Source organism: Mytilus galloprovincialis, chromosome 7 (assembly GCF_965363235.1).
Source record: "Mytilus galloprovincialis chromosome 7, xbMytGall1.hap1.1, whole genome shotgun sequence".
In the NCBI taxonomy this organism is placed as follows: Eukaryota; Metazoa; Mollusca; class Bivalvia; order Mytilida; family Mytilidae; genus Mytilus; species Mytilus galloprovincialis.
Window position 1 is genome coordinate 79,513,396 of NC_134844.1, and position 24,089 is coordinate 79,537,484.

At 34.1% G+C, this 24,089-nt stretch overlaps 1 protein-coding gene across 3 annotated transcripts in view; it reads right to left on the bottom strand.

Moving 5' to 3' along the window:
* LOC143083749 (uncharacterized) overlaps nucleotides 1–24,089 on the bottom strand; it is a 39,955-nt gene that overhangs the window by 406 nt on the left and 15,460 nt on the right. Inside the window, exons 1-4 of one of the 3 annotated variants that reach the window (XM_076260042.1) lie at nucleotides 4,144–4,300; nucleotides 2,498–2,671; nucleotides 1,627–1,728; nucleotides 298–429 (exon numbers count right to left, since the gene is read on the bottom strand). In XM_076260042.1, coding sequence (XP_076116157.1) covers nucleotides 298–429; nucleotides 1,627–1,728; nucleotides 2,498–2,653 — 390 coding nt within the window. In that variant the 5' untranslated portion in view covers nucleotides 2,654–2,671; nucleotides 4,144–4,300. Of the gene's footprint in view, nucleotides 1–297; nucleotides 430–1,626; nucleotides 1,729–2,497; nucleotides 2,672–4,143; nucleotides 4,301–24,089 lie in introns of those variants that run through there. The other 2 variants (XM_076260043.1, XM_076260041.1) reach the window with 2 other exon arrangements.

Here is a 24,089-nt window from a genome sequence, read left to right on the forward strand (position 1 = left end):
AAGTAAAATAAATCACAGAACAATATTTAAAACTACTCAATTCAAAAAAATCAAGGTATCGCCACCTTTCGTGTTAATCTTTAAGGTTTAAATGAAACTGTATACGGTTATTCAATTCAAAACAGCGGCCTTCGTTTAAAAATTCAGTGTCATAACATTTAAGATATCATGTGCAGATTCCCGAAAAATATAGTTCGAAAGCGTCCGGTCACTTTCAATTGAGATACGTGTATTTCATGAGCTATTCTACAGTGTATACTTCCTAAAGATTAATTATCAAAACAGGAATACATTTACCTCCAGCTCCATGAAGTCGCCATCATTAAGATTATGAACTTTGTCAATGTGGACACGTGTTTGTCCTACCATATATAGAGTTCTTGTTTTCTTCACTTCCCCTTTTATACCAAGACATTTTCCTAAGGTCTCCTGCGTACATAATAGTAAATTGTTGGAATAATTTTTAAATCAAATTTCATGGAAACATCTAAAAAAAATGACAAAAAACGTTGTGGTTTGTTAAAACGTCATCGGCAATTAGGTACCATTATTTTCCTTCATGTGTTCAAATAAGGAAGCTACCTATATAGTCAATTGTATTCTAAAACGGAATATTGTAAATCAATGTAAATAGTTTTTTCGGATTTCGACTGCCGTAAGAAAGTATATAGTTAGCTCTCAAAGTATTTGTAAAATGTTATTGTATTAAATTTCAATCAAAAGTACTTGACCGATACGCTTTTTTGTAGTTGTGTGGTTGATCACGTCCCATAAATACAATAGTTTACACGCATATCCAAGACGATATATTTTATTGTCACCTCATTAATTTCATAGCCGCTATCCAAATTTTATTAAATTCAATGTAGGTTGGACAAAGTTATTGATGCCATGAAAATAACCAGACTGAAACTAAAGGTTAAAGACGGCGATGACAACGGGCTGCATAATTGCTTTGTCTTGCTTCCGCTTGACACAAAACAGCGAAGTAAAATGCATACGTATAATATATGTTGTTTCAATGCCAGAAGAACTGGTACAAGTAGCCTAGGACATAATTCTGGATTAGATAGTACCGTTTCAAATGTGTAAGTAGTTTCTCAACATGAGCTTATAGTGCTGGATCTCATATTTTGCTGACATTGAATCCGGAGCGTCTTTTTAAATCAGAATACCATAGAATAATTTGACCATCAATGTACTTCTGATTTAATACAGATAGGAATGACAATTCTAACAAACCATGCAAAAAGTCAAAATAGAAAGGAAACTGGTCTTAATATATCATGTATAGATAGACTTAAAAAAAACAATTAAAAAAATATAACATTCAATATGAGATTATTTAAGGTTTCATGAGACAAAACATATGTTTTTTACAATTTAAACATCTTTTCAAGTACTGAATCAATAGCATAATGGCGACCAATTTTCAAATCAGAATAAGCCAAAATGAGGCTTTCCTCTTTCTATCCAAGGTGTCCAAATATTGTGTAGACTGATATAAACCTTAACATCGAATTATTGGACTGATGGACGAACGGATGCACATGAACTTTTACATGTTTTATTAATTCTAAGTAGATAATCAGTAAGCATCTGCATATAATTAATAAATATGCTTACCTTGAGACTGTCAGGGTTGGCAACTTCCGTGATGTTATAGTCGCTGAATTTGGGTCCAGTTTGGTCAGGTCTATCGTAGAAAATCAGTTGCGCAGTTTTACCCTTTTTGGGGAAAAATAAAACAAAAGTTTTTCATTATTAAAGTTCAACAGAAATTTCAAGTCACATGAATACGCAGTATAGACATTTGGACATTTTTCGGTCGCACTACGTTTGCGCGCAGCTTTTGTTTACACTTATGAGACTATATACTAACGGAAGGGGGTACTGATACTTGTAAATAATTGAACAAATTAATAAATTATAGATAAGTATTGTTACCTGTATTTTCCCTAGAAAATACTGATTGAATTCTTTCAAAATAGGTACCTTAGAAGACTTAGACTAACGGAAAGGATACTGATACTTGAAATAATTGAACAAATGAATAAATAAATAAATAAATAAGTATTACTACCGGTATTTTACCTGAGTTTACCTAAGTTTACATGTCAAAGAAGTTGGCGCAAATGTAATCAACAGCTGCGAGCAAACGTTATGGATTTTTGCGCGCAAATGTAATGGTAATGCGCGCAAACGTAACGCACCGGGTTTTTTTTTCATCAGGAAAAGGGATTATCATATTATTTCCGATCCGATTAATTTTTTCTGCTTGAAAATTGAAATATTTTTTACAAAATTGGTTTTACCTGCAATTGATTTTAAAGTATGCAGAGTTGTGGTTTATACATGTAAATGAATGTTTCCATAGTCTCACTAGCTGATAGTTCATATAGTTTAACCTGTTATATTGCATAACCCTCAAGTAAAAAAAAAAAACAAAAAAAAAAACAACATCCTCATCTCAGGATGCATATATAGGTAAATTTACCTCAATCTTTCGTAGTTTGAGTCTTCCCTTATCCACAGTGAAGAATGTGTCTTCCTGTTGTAGAATGGTTGGTCCCTCAGTACATATCTGTTCTGCTACCTTACAGACACCTGCCAAGTCTTTTAGATGTGCTTTTATTTCAACGTTTGACGGCATTTTGTAATTTGAGTATTACTGAAATTAAAAATAAAAACGACGATAGAGGCCTTTATTGAGAAATCCTAGTTCGTGACCTTGGGATATAATTATTTTGCAGCAATGTAAAACAATATATTTTGCTATAGTAGTTTACCTGTTTGGAGTTTAGATTTACCATTATTTGAATTTACATATTGATAACAGTTTAGACATGTTAGAGATGTGTGTTACTGTAATTCTAGATATTAAACAAAATGTTTTCATAATTGTGTTTTCCCTTAAAAAAAGTTATAATGATCCATGACTCAGTGGTTGGATCGGATTTTATTCCTGCAAAATTATCAAAATTCAAGAATACTAGTATGTCCGTCTTAATACACTTTGGTTCTTACGATACAGAAACATTTGATTTTATAAATTTTCTTCAGTGGCGGATCCAGAAATTTTCATAAGTGGAAGTGGGGACCCGCTCCAGTCATGCTACAGTGATTCCCTGTATATTCAACCATTTTTTTTCAGAAAAAGGGGGGGGGGCGGACCCCCTGCTCCCTTTAAATCCGTCTCTGTTCTTGAAAGAAAATTCAGGTCGAGAACGTTAACAATCATGAAAACAAAACAAAACCCTGCAACTTTGTTAAATCAAACTAAATTTTAATTTTGGACCCTTTGGACCTTAATGTAGACCTATTTAAAAACGGACCAAAAATTAAGAATCTAAATACACGGTTATATTTGGCATATGAAAGACCCCCACTAATTCAATTTTTGATGAAATCAAACAAAGTTAATTTTGGACACTTTTGAACCCTAAATCCTAAACTGTTGGGATAAAAACTCCCCAAATCAATCCAAACCTTCCTTTTGTGGTCATAAACCTTGTGTTTGAATTTCATAGATTTCTATTTACTTATACTAACGTTATTGTGCAAAAACCAAGAAAATGCTTATTTGGGCCGTTTTTGGCCCCTAATTCCTAAAATGTGTTGGTACCAAAACTCCCAAAATCAATACCAACCCTCCTTTTGTGGTCATAAACCTTGTGTTAATATTTCATAGATTTCTATTTAGTTATACTAAAGTTATTGTGTGAAAACCAAGAAAATGCTTATTTGGGCCTTTTTGGCCCCCAATTCCTAAACTGTTGGGACCAAAACTCCCAAAATCAACCCCAACCTTCATTTTGTGGACTTCTATTTACTTATACTAAAGTTATAGTGCGAAAACCAAAGGTCTTCGTACGACGACGACGACAAAGAGGCCAACGTCATACCAATATACGACCGAAGAAAAAAAATTTGCGGTCGTATAAAAAATAACAAACTGATAACAAAGGTCTTTCTTTGAACATGGTCCAGAATTGGATGAGTTCCTGGTTTTTATGTTACAAAATGAGGTTTTTTTTTTTAAATGTACTATTTAATCATTTCCCTATGACCATATGCTAGTTGCCCATGAAAACTGACCACATCCCCCTTTTTTTAGATCTTCCGATGATCACGTATACTTGCCGTAATACCCATAGTGTAGATTCTATATACGTAATTATATAGAAGATTCTGCGACGCGTGTCAATTGAGTTGGAGCCGGACATTTTTTCTGCAACTAAAAAAAAATTGCCATGTTAACAGTTTACCGTTCAAAGTGTACGGACTGCAAACCGGTCAAAGAATTTTTATGACGTTTTTTTTAACAGGTAAAGAGCTTGAACGGTGCTCTAGATCAAATCATAGACCTGTCTAAAATGAAACGTCCTAATCATGTTAATTACGACATAGCGTTGCTGTGTTTTAATATATATATTCAAAACAACCAAACGGATGCCCATGGTTTGCAACATGTCAAGGTGTGTACACGTCTGTTCTTCTATCTGCTAAGACCCCCAAGGGTGACTGGGGAATAGAAATATGGTCACTTGGTCTTTTCCCGACCGGCAGTAAAACGCTTGCCGAAGTGGGGCGTCCGTTTGGCTGTGCGGGATGTATCAAGTTTGCAGTCACGTTCGGTCAGAATGAGGACGTCAAATCTGATGTCTCGTGTGAGAGAGTGCCATGCTCTTTGCACGTTAAGAACCCTTGCAACAACTCTAAAGACTTTGAGGGGTCCGTAGTGGGACTGTTGCAAGGCAAAATTTATGTCCCTATCCAATATAACCTTATTTTCCAGTGGCAGTCCAAATCTCTCCGACCATCATCCCAGATGGCCTCTATTGTGACCCCATACCTATCTATTGTAGTTATTGTGAACTTGTACTCGTCCTGAACATGCATGAATTATTTGCCATTGGACGTTAAGCAACCAACCATCAATCAATCAATTTATCTATCTGCTAAGCCTCCCATTTAGAGTTGTTTAAATAGTTATCAAAGGTACCAGGATTATAATTTAGTACGCCAGACGCTTTTCGTCTACACAAGACTCATCAGTGACGCTCATATCAAAATATTTATAAAGCCAAGTACAAAGTTGAAGAGCATTGAGGATCCAAACTTCAAAAATGTCATTAACACTAGAGAAGTTCCTTCTTCTATGCGTGACAAACCTACACAAAGCATCTCCGTCGTCTATGTTCTTTTGCTATTATATTAATGTCCTCTGGTCACGGGTAAAAGCATATCTTAGTGATGCCCCAGGTCTAATAAAATTAGGTTTTGAACTCAGTGACATGTAGCTGTCAGTAACTACATGTGAGTACTCTCAGATTATGTACTTAGTGTCATTTTGTTGTTGGGATATACAAATACCCCGCCACGTCCACTCTGTGTAGTATTTGTATCCATTTGATGAGTTGCAAATGTTGAGCCTTTTTCAACTGATTTTTATAATTCGTTCTTATATTGCAGCACTGTCCCCGGTTATAGGAGGGTTGGAATCCCGCTAAGCTAACAATTTTAACACCGCCACATTCTGTATCCATGTATGACATGTATGTGCCTGTCCCAAGTCAGGAGCCTGAAAATCAGTGCTTGTCGTTTGTTTATGTGTTGCATATTTGTTTTTCGTTCATTTTTTGTACATAAATTAGGCCGTTGGTTTTATTCGTTGAATTGTTTTACATTTGTCATTTCGGGGTCTTTAAAGCTGATTACGCGGTATAGGATTTGCTCAGTGTTGAAGGACGTACGGTGACCTATAGTTGTTAATTTTTGTGTCATTTGGTCTCTTGTATAGAGTTGTCTCATTGGCAATCCTACCACATCTTCTTTTTCATATAACATATGTCTGTGTCTCTCTTTAATGGTGAAAGAGGTGAAACTGATCTGAGGGTTCCTATACGTAGGAAAACAAGTGGTATTTGCTTTGTTTCAGATCTATGGAATTTGTTTGATTTTAGGGATGATTTGTTTTTATTCTCTGTGTATTTTTCTAGATATATGTCCTATTTTCGGTGCAAAATATAGTTAGCATGCATTTTGTGTCCGGGAATACATGGACACGTATATATAGAACTATATAAACAGATAAACAATCAATGTCTATTATAATGGTTACAGTAGCCCAGTGTTATATAAAACTTGTGATTTAGGCGGACACAGCTGGACACAACGGTATTTCTATATAAAACTTAAAAATCTGCTGGCTACAGGTGGACACAACTGTACACAGTACTAATCCTATATAAAACTTATGAATATGGGGCTACAGGCGGACACAACTGGACACAACGTTATTTCTATATAATACTTCTGAATATGGGGGCTACAGGCGGACACAACTGGACACAACGCAGTGGCGGATTTACCGGGGGGCACAGGGGGCATGCCCCCCCCCCCCCAGTTCAGGTCACCAAAAAAATTTTTAACATAATTTTTTGCTACTGAATCTTCTTAATATCTAGAGCGGAAATGAATCACAGCTTGATTTGACTTCTTATACTGGCCGTTAATTAATTCCAGCGTCCACATGCGTGATTTATGACAACTTATCGATGGGTGTGTAAATATTGACACCTTTGTGTGTTTTTAATTTCTCTTTGCAAGCTTAAATTATGGAAAATACATTTACATGTTGATTGGAATAGTACGAATTTTTATTGGTTTATAATACAATAAAGATTAAAATCGATTACCAGGTGAAACTTCTGATCTGTGTTTTTAAAGAATAGGTACAAATTATATGTTTATGTCGATAATGTTGGTATACATCTATATTTAGGTTCTTAGTTTCTCTCCATTCCAAAATACAGTACTCACATTACCATTTTATTTAGAATTGATGTTTTTTCTCTCTTCAAAACGGTCTTTTTGTGAATTTATTCAGCAACAAATCAAATCATTATTTTTTTAATACCATACACGTTTGTTTTTTTAAATGGAATGGAATGTCCTATTTACTTCCCTCTTATTTTCAAGGGAAATCGACAATTTGTCAAACCCCCTTTTTTTCACCGGTCTAGGAAAAACATGATGAATTGACATTTTCTTATAAAAAAATCATTAATAAAATGCTAAATTATTTTCCTAAGATCTATTTTGTAACTGAATCTGGGACTTAATCATTTCTTTGAATGCCCGAGCATACAGTTATATTTGTTTATTTTGATTGTTTCAATTGCCATGTACATGTATGAGGCTAAAAAAGGTCACCATTTGTAAGGATATGAAGGTGTTTTACAGATATTAGAATAATGTACAAAAAAGTAAGTCTGGAAGCAAGGCCAAAAAAATATAGAGGTGATGAAGAAAATATTGATTGATTGTATGTTGTTAATAATGTCCAGTGGCAAATATTTGATGCATGTTGAGGACAAATATAATAACAGATCAATTGGCAGGAACAGAAAGTATAAAGTGAAATAGTAAAAACAATAAAAAAAAAAATCTAGAAATATAGAGATATAGAAACGATGATCTGACCCTCACCCTTTAAAAAAACAACAACCAAAAAACAACACTCACACTTGCATATACCGTATATACATCTCTAAAAAAATCTAAAATTTTGGTTTCATGGTGCCCCCCAGACATCAAGGTTCTGGATCCGCCCCTGCAACGCTATTTCTATATAATACTTCTACATATGGGGGCTACACAGGCGGACACAACGTTATTTCTATATAAAACTTCTGAATATGGGGGCTACAGTCGGACACAAGTGGACACAACGTAATTTCTATATAAAACTTTTAAAATATGCTGGCTACATGTGGACACAGCTGGACACAGTGCTATATTATGTAATAAATATAATACAAGTATCAAGAATTTATTTGTTTATTTTAAATCCAAAAGAGAAAGAGGATAATTAACTGTTGTCTTTTTGTCTGCATTGAATACAATAAAAATAGTACATTTGGCATGTTCTGTAATAAAATAATGATAAATAATAACTTATAATCTGAAAATCACTTAGTCAAGGTAGTAATTAGCCTCTTAGCAGTAATAGCTCTTAAATAATTTGCTTTTTTAAAAGCCCTTATATTTAAAGTGCATTTTTAATTGTTCCTATATATCATTAGGGCCACTGACACAATTAATAAGGGATCTAAGCCAGCTAAAGTAGGCGCTACTCACAATTTTTTTAACATTCAGAATGATTCCCTTAATAAATCAATAAGTCTGTCGTTAGATTGTATAGTTACTGCTCTAATTACAAATATAAGTTAGCACAACTTTTTAAAATTTCATAAAGACTTATAATACAGTATATTATTAGAATTTTTATAATTTTTGCTTTCATATCTTGTACACTGTATATTGATTATTCATGTGTCACCTTTGTATTGCAACTTTTGGCAGATCTGATAGCATTCCACAGTGATTATTAGCAGTTTATAAAACCATATTAGGATGTAAAACTTAGCAGTTTGCATGAATATTCATTATTGACAGTTGTTATTATAGCAGTTCTCATGAATATTCATTATTTAATAGCTGTTATTATAGCAGTTCTCATGAATATTCAGATCTCATTTAAATTTTTCGTTAAAAATAACTGCCAAAGAACTGTGAAGGCTAAATAAACTGCTAAGAAACAGCTATATGGAATGCTATTGGAATGCCTTTATGCAAATTAATCATTGCCTTATATTTGGTAACTGTGAATGCTTATAGACTGCCAAATAACTGCTGTCGAGGGGAAACTGTGAATGCTAATAAACTGCTGTCAAGTGGGAACTGTGAATGCTAATAAACTGCTGTCAAGTGGGAACTGTGAATGCTAATAAACTGCTGTCAAGTGGAAACTGTGAATGCTAATAAACTGCCTAATAACTGCAGTTCACTTTGACTTGGGAAAAGGTCTTAGAGACTCAATAAACAAGTTCGTGTTTGTGTTTCAATATCTTTAATCCAGTCATGTTTTCTGTATCAATGGGTTCCACGCTTTTTGCGCTTGGGATATCTTTCACATTTAAACTTCCTGACACAAAGTTATTGCCTAAAAAAATCCAGTTTTCTAATCACAGAAATTTGTGACATATCGCGATTTGTGGTCTAGGACACAGCGTTTTTCTCGTAACACGAATATTTCACGTCATTTATCAGTTTTTACTCTCGAAAGATGATGTTGTCATTATAGAGCAGCAGAATATGTCGACAATCATTTTGGTTAGATTTACTACAAAACCGAAAATTGAAACAGGAAGTCATAAATGAAACGAAATGTTAACGGTTATCGGTAACGGAAACGAACAAAATTCGGAAACGAACAAAATTCGTAAATCGTAAATTTTATAAAATAAAAAAAAATCGGGGCGGGACGATTTCAGAGGGGCGGGCGGGGATGAAAATCTATCAATTAATTTTAATTGGCCTTATTTCCATTCTTTAAAACAACATTCATTTCAAATTTTTATTTTTTGCTCAAGTATATATATATATATGCTTTTAAATGCATAAAGATGTTTTAACTTTTTCTATGATAATTTTATGAATTTCACCGTGAAACTATATTAATATGTACACATGTGTTAAATATTGAACTGTCCCTTATATCTGTTTATATCATGCTTTTAGATAATTTTTAGAAACAGAAAAGTAGTGTCACCTTGTTTTCTAACTACAGATTAAATTAGGTAAATTGACAACACTTTCTAATATAAAAATGACATTATCCTAATTTTGTGATGCCTTATTTGGCAAAGTTTTTTTTTCAAACACAAATAGATAATCCATAAAATCTGTTTAAAATAAATGTAACATAGGCCAATATAGTGGGATGGTAAATATATATATTCTGCTGTATCTACAAAAGTCAGATTTTAATCATAACTGGTTTTACAATGAATTTTAAACTGAAACAAAGATATATATAATTAAAAAAAGGCCTACCTTCACTTTCCTGTTACAGTTGAAAATCAGTAGCAGAATAATACAAATTTTGTGAAACATGAGATTAAGTATCAAAATGTCAAGGCATTTGATTGGGTAATAAGTAAACTGAACTGCAAAGTAATTGGCTAATTGATACAGGTAATTGATGCTGACAAGTTTTCTGTGGACATGATTTACGATTTTCATTTACAGCAATAAAAATATAGGTATAATTAAGTTCAAAGGAATGTAATACCTGTACAACTGTGTTTGTGATAATTAAAGCTATCATCAGGTATTATTTTTCTTTTTATGAGGGAACTTCTCCACTAATAAAATATACTTTGATCTCAATGAAGTGATGAAGCTTCAAAAATAAAAAAATAAAAGACCTGAGTACTGAGTTAATCAAGTTCATTGATGGTCATGATGAATTATTTTATTTATTAAAAAATATTATATGTTTAAGATAATATAATTTGTTACAAATTTGTCAATATATACCTACTTATTTGATGTATGTATTAAATTCCTACATTATTGCAATAAATTGCAGTTATATTTGAAATACTTTTAGAAGACATATGCATTTATTAGAATAATTTAAAACATGTAAGAATAGAAAAACAGCAAAAAACCAACATCTTATTATATATTGTTTTGATCCACCTTGGACTAATATGACTAATACAGTACTATTTAAGGAGCAGATATATATATATATATATATATATAAGTACGTCTGAGTCAGTGACAACCCTACAACAGATGTATCCATCGGATCGCCATCAATGATGGTGATACATGGCTGTGTACATAATGTATATACAACTCGTCTAAACATCAACCCAACAATGTTAGATCTGTAAATTTGCTTTCGCAAATTTTTGGTTCTTCCCTCGCCGGGATTCGAACCCATGCTACTGTGATATCGTGACACCAAATCGCCTGCACTGCAGCCGTCCCGCTAGACCACACGACCACCTGGGCTCTCAAAAAAAAAGAGCTTTCGGTGGGCATGTGTTACCTTTCCACGTCAGTTTTAATCTAGCGGCGTACTACAGTACATGATATATAAGGCATGAAGATGTTATTGTTACAGATCAGCTAAATTATCTATAGTAAAGGATCCTACAAATTAATGTAAGATACAGTCACAGAAAATAATTATATACATAAGTACGTCTGAGTCAGTGACAACCCTACAACAGATGTATCCATCGGATCGCCATCAATGATGGTGATACATGGCTGTGTACATAATGTATATACAACTCGTCTAAACATCAACCCAACAATGTTAGATCTGTAAATTTGCTTTCGCAAATTTTTGGTTCTTCCCTCGCCGGGATTCGAACCCATGCTACTGTGATATCGTGACACCAAATCGCCTGCACTGCAGCCGTCCCGCTAGACCACACGACCACCTGGGCTCTCAAAAAAAAGAGCTTTCGGTGGGCATGTGTTACCTTTCCACGTCAGTTTTAATCTAGCGGCGTACTACAGTACATGATATATAAGGCATGAAGATGTTATTGTTACAGATCAGCTAAATTATCTATAGTAAAGGATCCTACAAATTAATGTAAGATACAGTCACAGAATTTATCTATCGTGTAACGTGTACACAGGGTAAGCGTGTCTGTTTCTATTTTAGAATGAGTCCGTTACCAGTTTGATACTGGATCCAAAATTGCTCTATTTACAAAACATATAACAAATAATCTTTATTCAAATATATACGTCAATGAACCAAAATATGTACAACTGCTCTTTGCAATCTTTAATAAACTATCTATAAACTATTCTACTTAAAGTATCTATATACAACTGGTACAAATTTGTACTCTTACAAATTTGTCCTTGGGTCAGGAACAAACTTGTCCTCCTGGTACAATAATGTACCCTACAAGTTTACACACTTGTCTTTGTTCCTCTTGTACAATTATGTACTTTACAAGGTGGTCACACAGACTCACACTTGTCCTATACGGTACAATACGGTTCCGCTTGTAAATATATAAATCCGTATTTATAACAGGCACCGACCTGTTCTTTATTACTCTTAGTAATAATATTTAAATATATACGAGCGAGCGATCTCGAATATCACCGTACCGTGGTCTTATGTCTCTGAAGACTTTATGACAATCGACCCTGAGCTAGGAATCTCTCCTGCTTATATACCCCAATGGTAGCCGTACCATTATTATAGGAGGGGTGTTCTTCCAAAGTGTCTCATTACTCGTATTGACAGTTTCCTTAGGAACACCCCTTTACATTCGACCTGACCCAAAGTTTACCCGCGAAACATCTTACTCTTTTCTATGTTTTATTAAAGTATATATACAATGCATAAAATAAGGCTTCTACCGAACTGTAACCAATATAAACAATCTAGCCTTAGATACCAAATCATCACATAACCCACGCCTCAAAAACACATGCGTCCCGCATGTCTAAAACTAACTTTTAAAACGGATAAAACATAGAAATACTATATACACATGCTAATTTAGTTAAATGTACAAAAACTATTTAACAATATAATCTGCCATCCAAGCTGGTTTTCGCCTTGTACGACGCCCTTCATAACTAATTTCTTGCGTTTCTTCCTCAGGCAACGTTGACTCATGAACAGCAATGTCTTGTGAATAAGGGTCGTTTTCAGCTGTATCATTTTCAGTGTCTAATGGAACAAAAATGGTATTATCTGATTCTGTCCTTAATGTCTGTTTGTTCTTTTTCTTAAGTCTGTCGACATGTATGACTTGTGGTTTCCCTCTGTATCCACAGTCAACTTTATATGTAAGGTCACCATATTTGTCGAGAATTTTGAAAGGACCTTTCCAGAAACTAGTCAATTTTGAAGACATCCCAGGTTTCTTAACTGGGAAATAAACGTACACCTCGTCATCTTTTCTGAAATCTTGGTATGACAATTTGAGGTCGTGATAGTGTTTCTGTCTTCGCATTTGCCCTTTAATTTTACCTCTGACAAAACTGTGGGAGTGTTCTAACTTCTCTTTAAGCTCCCAAGCCCATTTATGTGCAAGTATATCTTTAATAATCTCTTTTTGTAACATTTTGTCAAGGTTGTCATTTACTACCTTGTTCAAATGATAAGGTGTACGACGAGGTGGTTCTTTAAATGGCCTTGCGTTTCCCGTATTGATTTCGTGTTTTATGAGATTGGTCCTTCCCAAATCAACATCAGAAGAAGCAAACAAGTTCTGATTTTCTATCAACAAAGATTTAACTTTTTGTTTGTCTTTCGAAGTCAATTCATCTGATGTCCTGTCTAACAGATCTTGTAAATCTGGTCTAAGTCCGTTATGTTTCTGTTCATTTGAACTAATATTACCATCTAGTACTTGTTCAACACCAGACATTTGTGCTATAGTTGTACCAGGATAGATTGTCTTAGGATCTAGTTCTGTGTTCATTAATCTAACAGGGACTTTTTCGCCTGACCTTACCAACGTTCTAGAAGTTAAAATGTAGTCTTTCCCTGCATGCTCATTTGCTTCTAACAAAGCATTGTTAGCAGGTAATTTCTGACCTTCTGCTAAGCAAACCGTGCCATTAATGACAATTTCTGACCTTGGCGGTATAACAACCGCTTCTGAAGCAACCACTCGGTAACAGCCTATTGATCCCTGAAAACACAAATCTACCTTAAAATCCCCAATACAAAAGTGTCCATTCTTAACATCAATTAAACAATTATGTCGTTTCATGAAGTCCAAACCAAGTATACCGTCAACTTGCAGATCAGTCACAACAGCTTCAGATTGCAACATATTTGGACCGAAATGCAGATTGAACCTGCCTTTTCCACGAAGCTCTAGCTTATTGCCACACACTGACCTAACAGTTGTCTTTACTTCTCTTAGATATGATTTGTCTAATGGAGTCAACATATCGTATAACTTGGAAGATACCAATGTCAAAGTTGCTCCTGTATCAACCACAAACTTGGCTTCAATGTCTCCTACATTTAGTTTGACATACATACCAGCATCTTCAGATGCTGTTGTAACCGCACCTTCATTTGTCTTACGGTTATTTTGTTTCCTAGTTTTCATTAATGTTTTTACAGACCCATCCCCCTTATTTCCATTATAATTGTTCTGATTTCTTCGGGGTAGGCGACAGTCCCTTGCTAAATGACCAAATTTGCCACAATTGTAACAACCCTTATTTGTCCTCTCTCTTTGGGTATATCTTGTTTTATTATTTGTACCACTAGTTTTTAATTTTGCCATTTCAGTCGTAAGAGTACTTAGACTTTTCTCCATTGTTTGCATCCATGATGCAATGTCTTTCGTTGGTGAGTCACTTTTTGTAATCTTTTCTTCCCTACCTAACTCGTCATCGTTCATAGTTTGCCGTAAATAACCTCGTCCCTCTCTCACTTTATTTTCGGCTTTATTGTAAGCTTCTAGTTCAACGGCAAGTCTCACGGCATCATTTAAACCTTTCGGTCGCGATTGTTTTATTCTAAGTCGCATTTCCGAATCAACGAGCGCGTCAATAAACTGCTCTTTCCCGAGAGTTTCACGTACGTCCAATGGGGCAGTAGGATATGCCAAGTTGGACAATCTCCGAATTGACTGGCCCAATTCGGGAAGTGATTCGCTGGCTTTTTGACGTCTCTCTTTAAACTGAACTCTGTATAACTCAGTTTGACTAGAAGGTGCGAATCGCTCGTCAAGTGCGCTGACTAAATCGGAAAAGTTTTGTCTTTTCTCACTTGGTAAATCTCCAAGTACAGCTTGTGCTTGTCCCATTAACGATACCGCTAAGTATAACCCTTTTCTATTTTCCGACCAATTATTTACAAGTGCACACATTTCAAAATGGGACAAATAGTCTGTCCATGATGTGCTACCGTTATAGTGACATGGTTTAATTTTCACACCAGAATTATCTGTGTTACCAGTATGTCGGTACTTTGATTTGTCAGTTTCGTCTATTTCCCTAATGTAACTATTGTCTATGGGTAAAGGCAAAGTATCCCCTTCCTTTAAATCAATTTGGGAAAATTTTACAGTTTTGTACGTATTCGGGTTGTTGAATGTTGGTAAATCAACCTTTTCATTATCTCCCTTTCTTGACAATGAGGACCCTCTTGATCCCAGACCCGAATCATTTCTTGATACAATATTATATTTTTGACGAACACCTTGATCTTTGGGTGTTGACGAAACAAAACTATTTCTATAAGTTGTTCCTTCTTCCATATCATAAATTTGTTTTGTGTACTCGTCGATTGTATCATCAAAAGACATGTTTGTACTTTAATTTGCGATATAACTATGCATTCACAATATAATAATATCAACACAATGTCATAAATGTACAATGTAATAAATGTCAATCAAAATATTGCCTGTACCACTATCGATCGTTAATCCCTAATGTAAATAATAATCGTAACTTAACCGTGGGAAATTTAAAACGTTAACAGGACAATTTTGATCTGTGCAAAAGTGAACAGTTTGGACAAAAACGATCTGTGCAAAAGTGAACAGTAAATTCTCACAAGACAGTTTGGATATAAGTTTATAAGATGATCAAATTTGGATATATAATCTTTCACTTTGGATTTAAAAATGAACAATTTGGATCCCAACGCTAGCCACCAAATTATGTAACGTGTACACAGGGTAAGCGTGTCTGTTTCTATTTTAGAATGAGTCCGTTACCAGTTTGATACTGGATCCAAAATTGCTCTATTTACAAAACATATAACAAATAATCTTTATTCAAATATATACGTCAATGAACCAAAATATGTACAACTGCTCTTTGCAATCTTTAATAAACTATCTATAAACTATTCTACTTAAAGTATCTATATACAACTGGTACAAATTTGTACTCTTACAAATTTGTCCTTGGGTCAGGAACAAACTTGTCCTCCTGGTACAATAATGTACCCTACAAGTTTACACACTTGTCTTTGTTCCTCTTGTACAATTATGTACTTTACAAGGTGGTCACACAGACTCACACTTGTCCTATACGGTACAATACGGTTCCGCTTGTAAATATACAAATCCGTATTTATAACAGGCACCGACCTGTTCTTTATTACTCTTAGTAATAATATTTAAATATATACGAGCGAGCGATCTCGAATATCACCGTACCGTGGTCTTATATCTCTGAAGACTTTATGACAATCGACCCTGAGCTAGGAATCTCTCCTGCTTATATACCCCAATGGTAGCCGTACCATTATTATAGGAGGGGTGTTCTTCCAAAGTGTCTCATTACTCGTATTGACAGTTTCCTTAGGAACACCCCTTTACATTCGACCTGACCCAAAGTTTACCCGCGAAACATCTTACTCTTTTCTATGTTTTATTAAAGTATATATACAATGCATAAAATAAGGCTTCTACCGAACTGTAACCAATATAAACAATCTAGCCTTAGATACCAAATCATCACAATAGTAAAGGATCCTACAAATTAATGTAAGATACAGTCACAGATATATATACAACTCGTCTAAACATCAACCCAACAATGTTAGATCTGTAAATTTGCTTTCGCAAATTTTTGGTTCTTCCCTCGCCGGGATTCGAACCCATGCTACTGTGATATCGTGACACCAAATCGCCTGCACTGCAGCCGTCCCGCTAGACCACACGACCACCTGGGCTCTCAAAAAAAGAGCTTTCGCTGGCCATGTGTTACCTTTCCACGTCATTTTTAATCTAGCGGCGTACTACAGTACATGATATATAAGGCATGAAGTTGTTATTGTTACAGATCAGCTAAATTATCTATAGTAAAGGATCCTACAAATTAATGTAAGATACAGTCACAGAAAATAATTATATTCATAAGTACGTCTGAGTCAGTGACAACCCTACAACAGATGTATCCATCGGATCGCCATCAATGATGGTGATACATGGCTGTGTACATAATGTATATACAACTCGTCTAAACATCAAACCAACAATGTTAGATCTGTAAATTTGCTTTCGCAAATTTTTGGTTCTTCCCTCGCCGGGATTCGAACCCATGCTACTGTGATATCGTGACACCAAATCGCCTGCACTGCAGCCGTCCCGCTAGACCACACGACCACCTGGGCTCTCAAAAAAAGAGCTTTCTATATATAACTCGTCTAAACATCAACCCAACAATGTTAGATCTGTAAATTTGCTTTCGCAAATTTTTGGTTCTTCCCTCGCCAGGATTCGAACCCATGCTACTGTGATATCGTGACACCAAATCGCCTGCACTGCAGCCGTCCCGCTAGACCACACGACCACATGGGCTCTCAAAAAAAGAGCTTTCGCTGGCCGTGTGTGTATATATATATATATATACAGGTATACAAATAATTTAATGAACTAAAAAAAAATGCTTGCACATAGTGAAAGTTAAAAAGGTAATAGATTTTCCAGTCAAGGTCTTTATCGTGCACACAATATCGGATTAAATAAAATAAGTTAATATTATTTTTTTTTAAATGTGTTTGTATTTTTTGGCATTTAAAAATAATTTCTTTCAAAAATCATTAATCACAACATTGATGTACGAAGGATTAGTAAAGTTAGAGATATTTAAAGGAAAAGAATGTCAACATTGAAAGTGTGGCAAAGGGAAATCACTTGATGACTGATTCCATCCACTAATAATCTTTACAGACAAAACAATGAGAAGTATACAAATCCTTGGATGTACCAATAATATTTTTTGAAACCACCTGCATGTGACTTTAACAATTGAAAACAATTGTATAATGTTGAAAATGTAGGGAACAAAGGAGTCATTCTCATTTTTCATAATTTATTATTTCATTAGCAAATTAAAATGTTTTTGGATGCTAAAAACTGTTTGTATGCCATTATTGAAACTAGTATAAAACTTGCTAATTAAAAGAAGCAAAAGGTACATTTTTTTCCATTCTACTAATGAAATGATATTATCTTAACCTATGTGTTTCAAATTGTGGAAAAACTACGAATTCACAATTTGCAACAAAACTTCAAATTTGATACTTAAATAACTAAAGTTTAAAAATTACAAATTTAAATAAGTCACCTGACTGACCATATATGGTATCTAGATGGTATCTTCCACATTATGTCATGTGACAAACCGACCAATCAAATTCAATCACTAGCACTAACAATAACACCAGTGTTTGTTATCAATAATTATAGAATTATCTTAATTGCCTCTTCACTTTATTTTACTTTGCTTTGTATAAGTTTAGTACTGCTTCTATCATTTCTATATCATAAGCCAATAAATTGAATTTTTTTTTTATCTATTTTTTTTTTTTGGACATTGGCAGATGTTTTAATTAAAAGTAGGTTTAAGTGTGGGTAATTTTATTCAAGTTGCTTTTTAATTTTGGCAATTTACTTTAAAAACAATGATTAGCATAGAAGCAAACTGTTGAACACTTTTCTGATGATGAAGTACAATAGACTTAACCTATAGCTGTACAATGTAACCTATGGGAGTGCAACCCGAGTATAAATCTCAATAACTTTCACAATTATACCATGGTTTAACAAAATAAGGTATTCAAAAGAAAAACATTGTCAAGACCTAGCCGCTGACGTCTGAATTTTTTGATAGAAACAACAAAGTCAGCATGGTCAGTGTGGGGCCTCTAAGCTAATTTGCCGGCTTTGCACCAGCTGAAATAAATGATTGCTTAGGGTGGGAATCGAACCCACATACACCAACTCTGTTGTCCTATACTATTGCCGGGGGTTTCAATAAAAGCTATGGTATAATTTAAGATACACCACAAAACAGTCCAAAAGATATGAAATATCTATAACATATGAGACGCGTTTGTCAAATAAATTCATATAATGATAGTTGTTGTCTTCTTTAAAGGATGTTAATGTTGAAGTTCACATTTGTTGCAACTCTTCAAGGATTTGTAATAATTATTTGTAAAGTAAAATGGCAAAAAGGTGTGAGAAGTTGTTAGAATGGATGAGAAGTTGGTAGAAACACTGTCCAATTTTTTTTAATTTTTTTTAAATTGTTTGTTGTTATACCACTTTATAATTCATATTTTTAAATTAATCATAGTAATTAAAAAAAACTAAGGTTCTCTTTTACATTGAATAAACCAATTCTCCAACCACTAAACAATGGTATAACCTCCCATCAGGTACTTTCCATTTTTATATTCCAGTGAATGTTGGCTTGACCTGTCATGTCAATTAAAAAAAACAATGATAGCTCTGCATGCTAATTCCTTATATGGCAAGTTTTTGGCCTTTTAACAATAAATAATGCAATCATTATCACAGCAATAATCTATCCTTTTAAATACGTATATGTTGCTAATCACTTTAAATTATGATTTTAGAGCAAAAAGGAAAATGAAGAAATAAAACTTATTATATGGAATGTCATGCGACTCTTAATAGGTATACACAATCATCACAGTGACACATCTACAATCACAGTCATTGTCCTATTCTTTTTTTAATTTGTTTGTTATTAACAACATTACAATTCATATTTTTATATTCATAGTAATTCAAAATCTTTTCTCTTACTTTGAATAAACCAATTCTCAAGCAAGTAAACAATGGTATAACCTCACATTAGGTACTTTCCATCGTTGGCTTGACCTGTCATGACTATTTAGCTAGCATTTCATGACCTTAGGTAGATTTTTACATCAGAGGCCCCTGAGGGGCCTCGGGTGTATTGCAATCGCCTACTTTTCAAAGATCAAAGAGATGCATATATAATTAGTTTTGGAATAATAACCGACATTATAGACCCGCGGACCTATATAGTGCAGAATAAAATTCCGTATCGCTTCTTTTAAATTCATGTTTTCAATGGATACTCAGTTTTTTTAATTTTTCTCAATGCAAAATTTATAATATGAAAATGTTTTGTCGTTAGAAATATTTGTATATTAATCAAACGATCTTCAATATCAATGAGGTGTCGAAAAATTGTTGTTGCGGATGAATACCACGAGTGCGCAAGAGGGCAAGTGCGAGCGTGTAGAAAATCGAGAGGAAAGCAATTCACACATTTATACACAGAAAGGTAATTATATTTCAATTATTTGATTTGGAGTAACCTTTTTAAACCGTTTATAGCATATTTGTCTATAATATTAACGTAGCAAAACCAGGAAAATTTAATCTGTCATAATATTAAAATAAATTATCAGGTCACGTCCCCCGCAGCCATTTTGAAAATACCAGCAGATTGGGTAGGAGTAACAAGAACCTGCAAGGCCTTTAAAGATAAGGTTACTATTTGTGTATTTTTTTTAACAACAATTTGTTTTTATAAAGATCTCAACAATTTTTGGAGTTAAATTTCTTTTCTTCGTAAATAACAAGTAGATTGATCACTTGGACACACACACGGAACTATTTTCTGTTTTTTAAGATACTGTTTCGGATTTTCGCTCCTTCTCCGACTTAGTTTGTTGCATTAGTATATATATGTGACCCTTGACTGGAAAATATGCGGAATTTGTAATGACTTTGACTATGTCTATGTAAGTAATTCTAATATATAATTATTGGTTGAATTTATTGTATTTATATAATATTCAGAGAATCTTCGACTTTTTCTTCTTCCAATAGAGTTGGACTCTTTTTGAGTGTATAAAGACTCTTGCTCGTAAAATCAAGAGTCTTACTTTACACTGAAATGTCAGAATTTGGGTTAATCACATTTACTGAATTACTATAGATATATTGGGAGAAACCTTACAGTTTTGGAGATATAAATATAGATTAACTGTCCTGTTTTTTAAGTCTTCCTTAGCTTGTAGTATTGTATTATTTTGACCATACATGACATGAATCGCCAAAATTATATGATAATTAATTTGATGACATACTTGTGCTTATCATACTCCACAGCATTTTTTAATTTAAATGTGTAACCATATCCATGTCAAATTTTAGTAACTTATATTAGACATTTGTTCACACACATACATGCATATGAGAACTTGAATTGAGCAAATATGATTAGTTATATCTATGAGAAATACAATCAGTTAACTTTATCTATGAGCACCCATGAGATTTTAAATTGAGCAAATATGATCAGTTATATGTTGAGTAAAATTTGAGCTAGATCTACTCAATTGAGTTAGATATATATATCAATATTGAGACTAATCTAAGTGGTTATTTGAGCACACATGAGCCTATTTATACTATTGAGAGCAATATTGGGATACTGCATGCATGAGCAAACTAAGCAAATCTTTATTGAGACAAACCTATGAGCGCTATATTTTTAAATTTGTTCTTGACAATTTTTTGTTTATTTTTAAAAAAAAATATAGGGACAACAGAGTTGGTGTATGTGGGTTCGATTCCCACCCTAGGCATTCATTTATATTGGCTGGTGCAAAGCGGGTAGTTTAGCTTAGTGGCCCCACACTGACTCTGTTGTTCATATGTTACTTAAAAAAATTAGGTGGCATCGTTCAGGTCTTGCCATCTTTATTTTTCTATTCGAAAATCAGACACAACAAAACCATTGAATAATTGTGAAAATTATACCAGAGGTAACTATGGCATGTATGGTAAAACTTTAATTGTTTTTAGCATAATTAAATTTGGCTGCCATCCAAGATCTAAAAAGTTTTTATATTGATGAATTATATATATCAGATTTGGATTCTTTTGGTTACAAAACATTTTGGATGGTACATGTAGGTAGCGGCCAAATCTTTATTCCTAAAGGCTTAAAGCTTTGGCCAAAAAAAAATATATGTCTGTTTCCTGTTTCCCGACCGACCCTGACTCAAACCCCCCGACCCTAGATCTTTTTATTCAAATCCGGAAAAAAATCGTTTCCAGTCCCGAAAAATTCATTTCCGGACCGATCCAGATCCGTATTTTACTATGCCCAAACAATCAAAATGACTTAGTCCGGCGGCTACAAGCATATTTCAGACGAATTGTGCACATCCTGTTACAAGCATGAAATTTGGCATAGACCTTCCTCAACTATTACTCTTTTATTTCAGATAGGGAGGCATTTGAAAAAAATGTCTCACTTCCGGTAAAATCCAAAATGGCGGACGTCATACTTAAATCAGCCCAATATCGAAGGCTAGCGTGTAAAAATGTCCTATTATCATGCTACTATCATAATATTTGGTACAGACCTTTGTGTTTTACTACTTTTGGATAAATTAAATAGATTAGATGTCTTCAGAAACCCCACTTTCGGTTAAAATCCAATATGGCTGACATTGTACTTAAATAAGCTTATTTTTTAGGGAGGGTAACTGAAATGTGTTTTTACGTATTGCTACTATCATTACATTGTGTATGAACCTTTCTTTGGTGTTTCTGATGGATACAATGCATAAGACATATGTCTTAAAAACCCTTTCTTCCGGGTATATCCAAAATGGCGGACAGAGAAATATCAATTTTTTATTCAAATTTTCATTTTTTTCAATATGTAAAGAAAATGATTTTATTTTGTGCTGGTCATTAAACTTTTGGCTTAAAGTTATCCTCAAAACCACTTATTCTAGCATGTTGTAAATATTTAGATATAAAGTTGACACTTCCGGTTAAAAATATGACGTAAATTTCAAAGATGAGTCCTCAATCTATTTCTTCGATTTAGAGTTTTGGATAGATTAATTAAAACAAAATAAAATCACTATAGTACTAAAAATTATTTAAAATTATTACTATTTGGCCAAGAATACATGTTTATTCACAGTCACCATGACATGCACACATCGCAGTGCACGGGATACCCGATTTTCCAGATTGAAAATGACCGCGGAATCCTTTCTTACATCCACAATGTATAAGCTTTTGACAAAATGATGAGGCCTCAAAAAGAGTTTTTCAAAAGTTATCCTCTTTGTCCCCGCCTGGAGTGGGTAGCATAAGAGCCAATCCCAAGCTCGTCTCCCTAAACACCTGTCTAAGTATATTGCATTATTTACATGCTGGAAAAGACTAGACCAAGTTGAGGGAATAGCCTCGAAAAGCCGTCCCTGTTGCGCAAATAGTTATTTTCTTGCTTCGTTAACCATGTTATACCCATCTGCTAAGTTTGTGCGATCTTACAGTAAAACCCCGGTGATTTAGTCTGATTAATCATTATTCTTTTTGTTAAAGTCACATCTTCAAATGCAATCAATGAATCCCACATAGTCTTTTCCCCCCTTTCAAGCAAAGAGAGAACCATATCACAACAGGTAAAGACATGGATAACAATAAGTGTTTCAGATCACCCAGATCACTCATTGCCTAGTGCATTTGAAAGGCAATTGATAGATATTAATCCAAAGTCTTTTGCCCTCCCAATTGCAAACACAACGTCTACCCCTATGTCACGGAATAGCGAAACAGTATTGACAACATCATCATTAACGACTGTTCGAATCATGACTCGTTTAAGTGCGTGTTTCACTGCATCAGACACATGCACCATGATTTTAGTGTCTGCCTCTAAATGTGAACTTGGTGCTGAACTTGAAATACATTACGTGGTGGATAAGATAGAATATCCTGACCATTTGTTGCTATAACTTCCATACGCATCCAAGACTTCATCCACTCGTATTTCAGTTTCAATGTATTTTATTTAGGTAAGGACATAATACCCAATCAGCATACTCAGTAGGCCGCAATTCACAATCGGAGAGCTGATTTCCAACATTTACAAAGACTGTGGTATTGTTTCTCACATCTTAATAAATTCTGCAAAAACACATATTTTCTTGCCTTGTTAACCTAATCTGTTTCTTTTTTTTTTTATCTTCCAACAAAACCACGTATCGTTTTCAATGACATTAAACATCAAATCCATATGGTGATGTTGGCTGGTCAATCATCATTCTAAATGCTATAGTCACATCTTCAAACTCCATTAATGTCACCAACGCAGTTCCTTTTCCAGCGAACGTGTTATCTTTTAATGCCTAGTGCATTTGAAAGGTCATTGATTGATATATATCTTATACTATTCCCCTTCTAAATGCAAACCAAAGTTTGTCTGCCCTATGTCACGGAATAGCGAAACAGCAATGACATCAGTATCGACTGTTTGAGTCATGATTCAGTTAAGTCTATGTTTCACTGCATCAGACACATCTATCTTGATTCTAGTGTCAGTCTCTTCGTGTAAACATGGTGCTAAACTTGAAACATCATCAAGTGGTGGATAACACT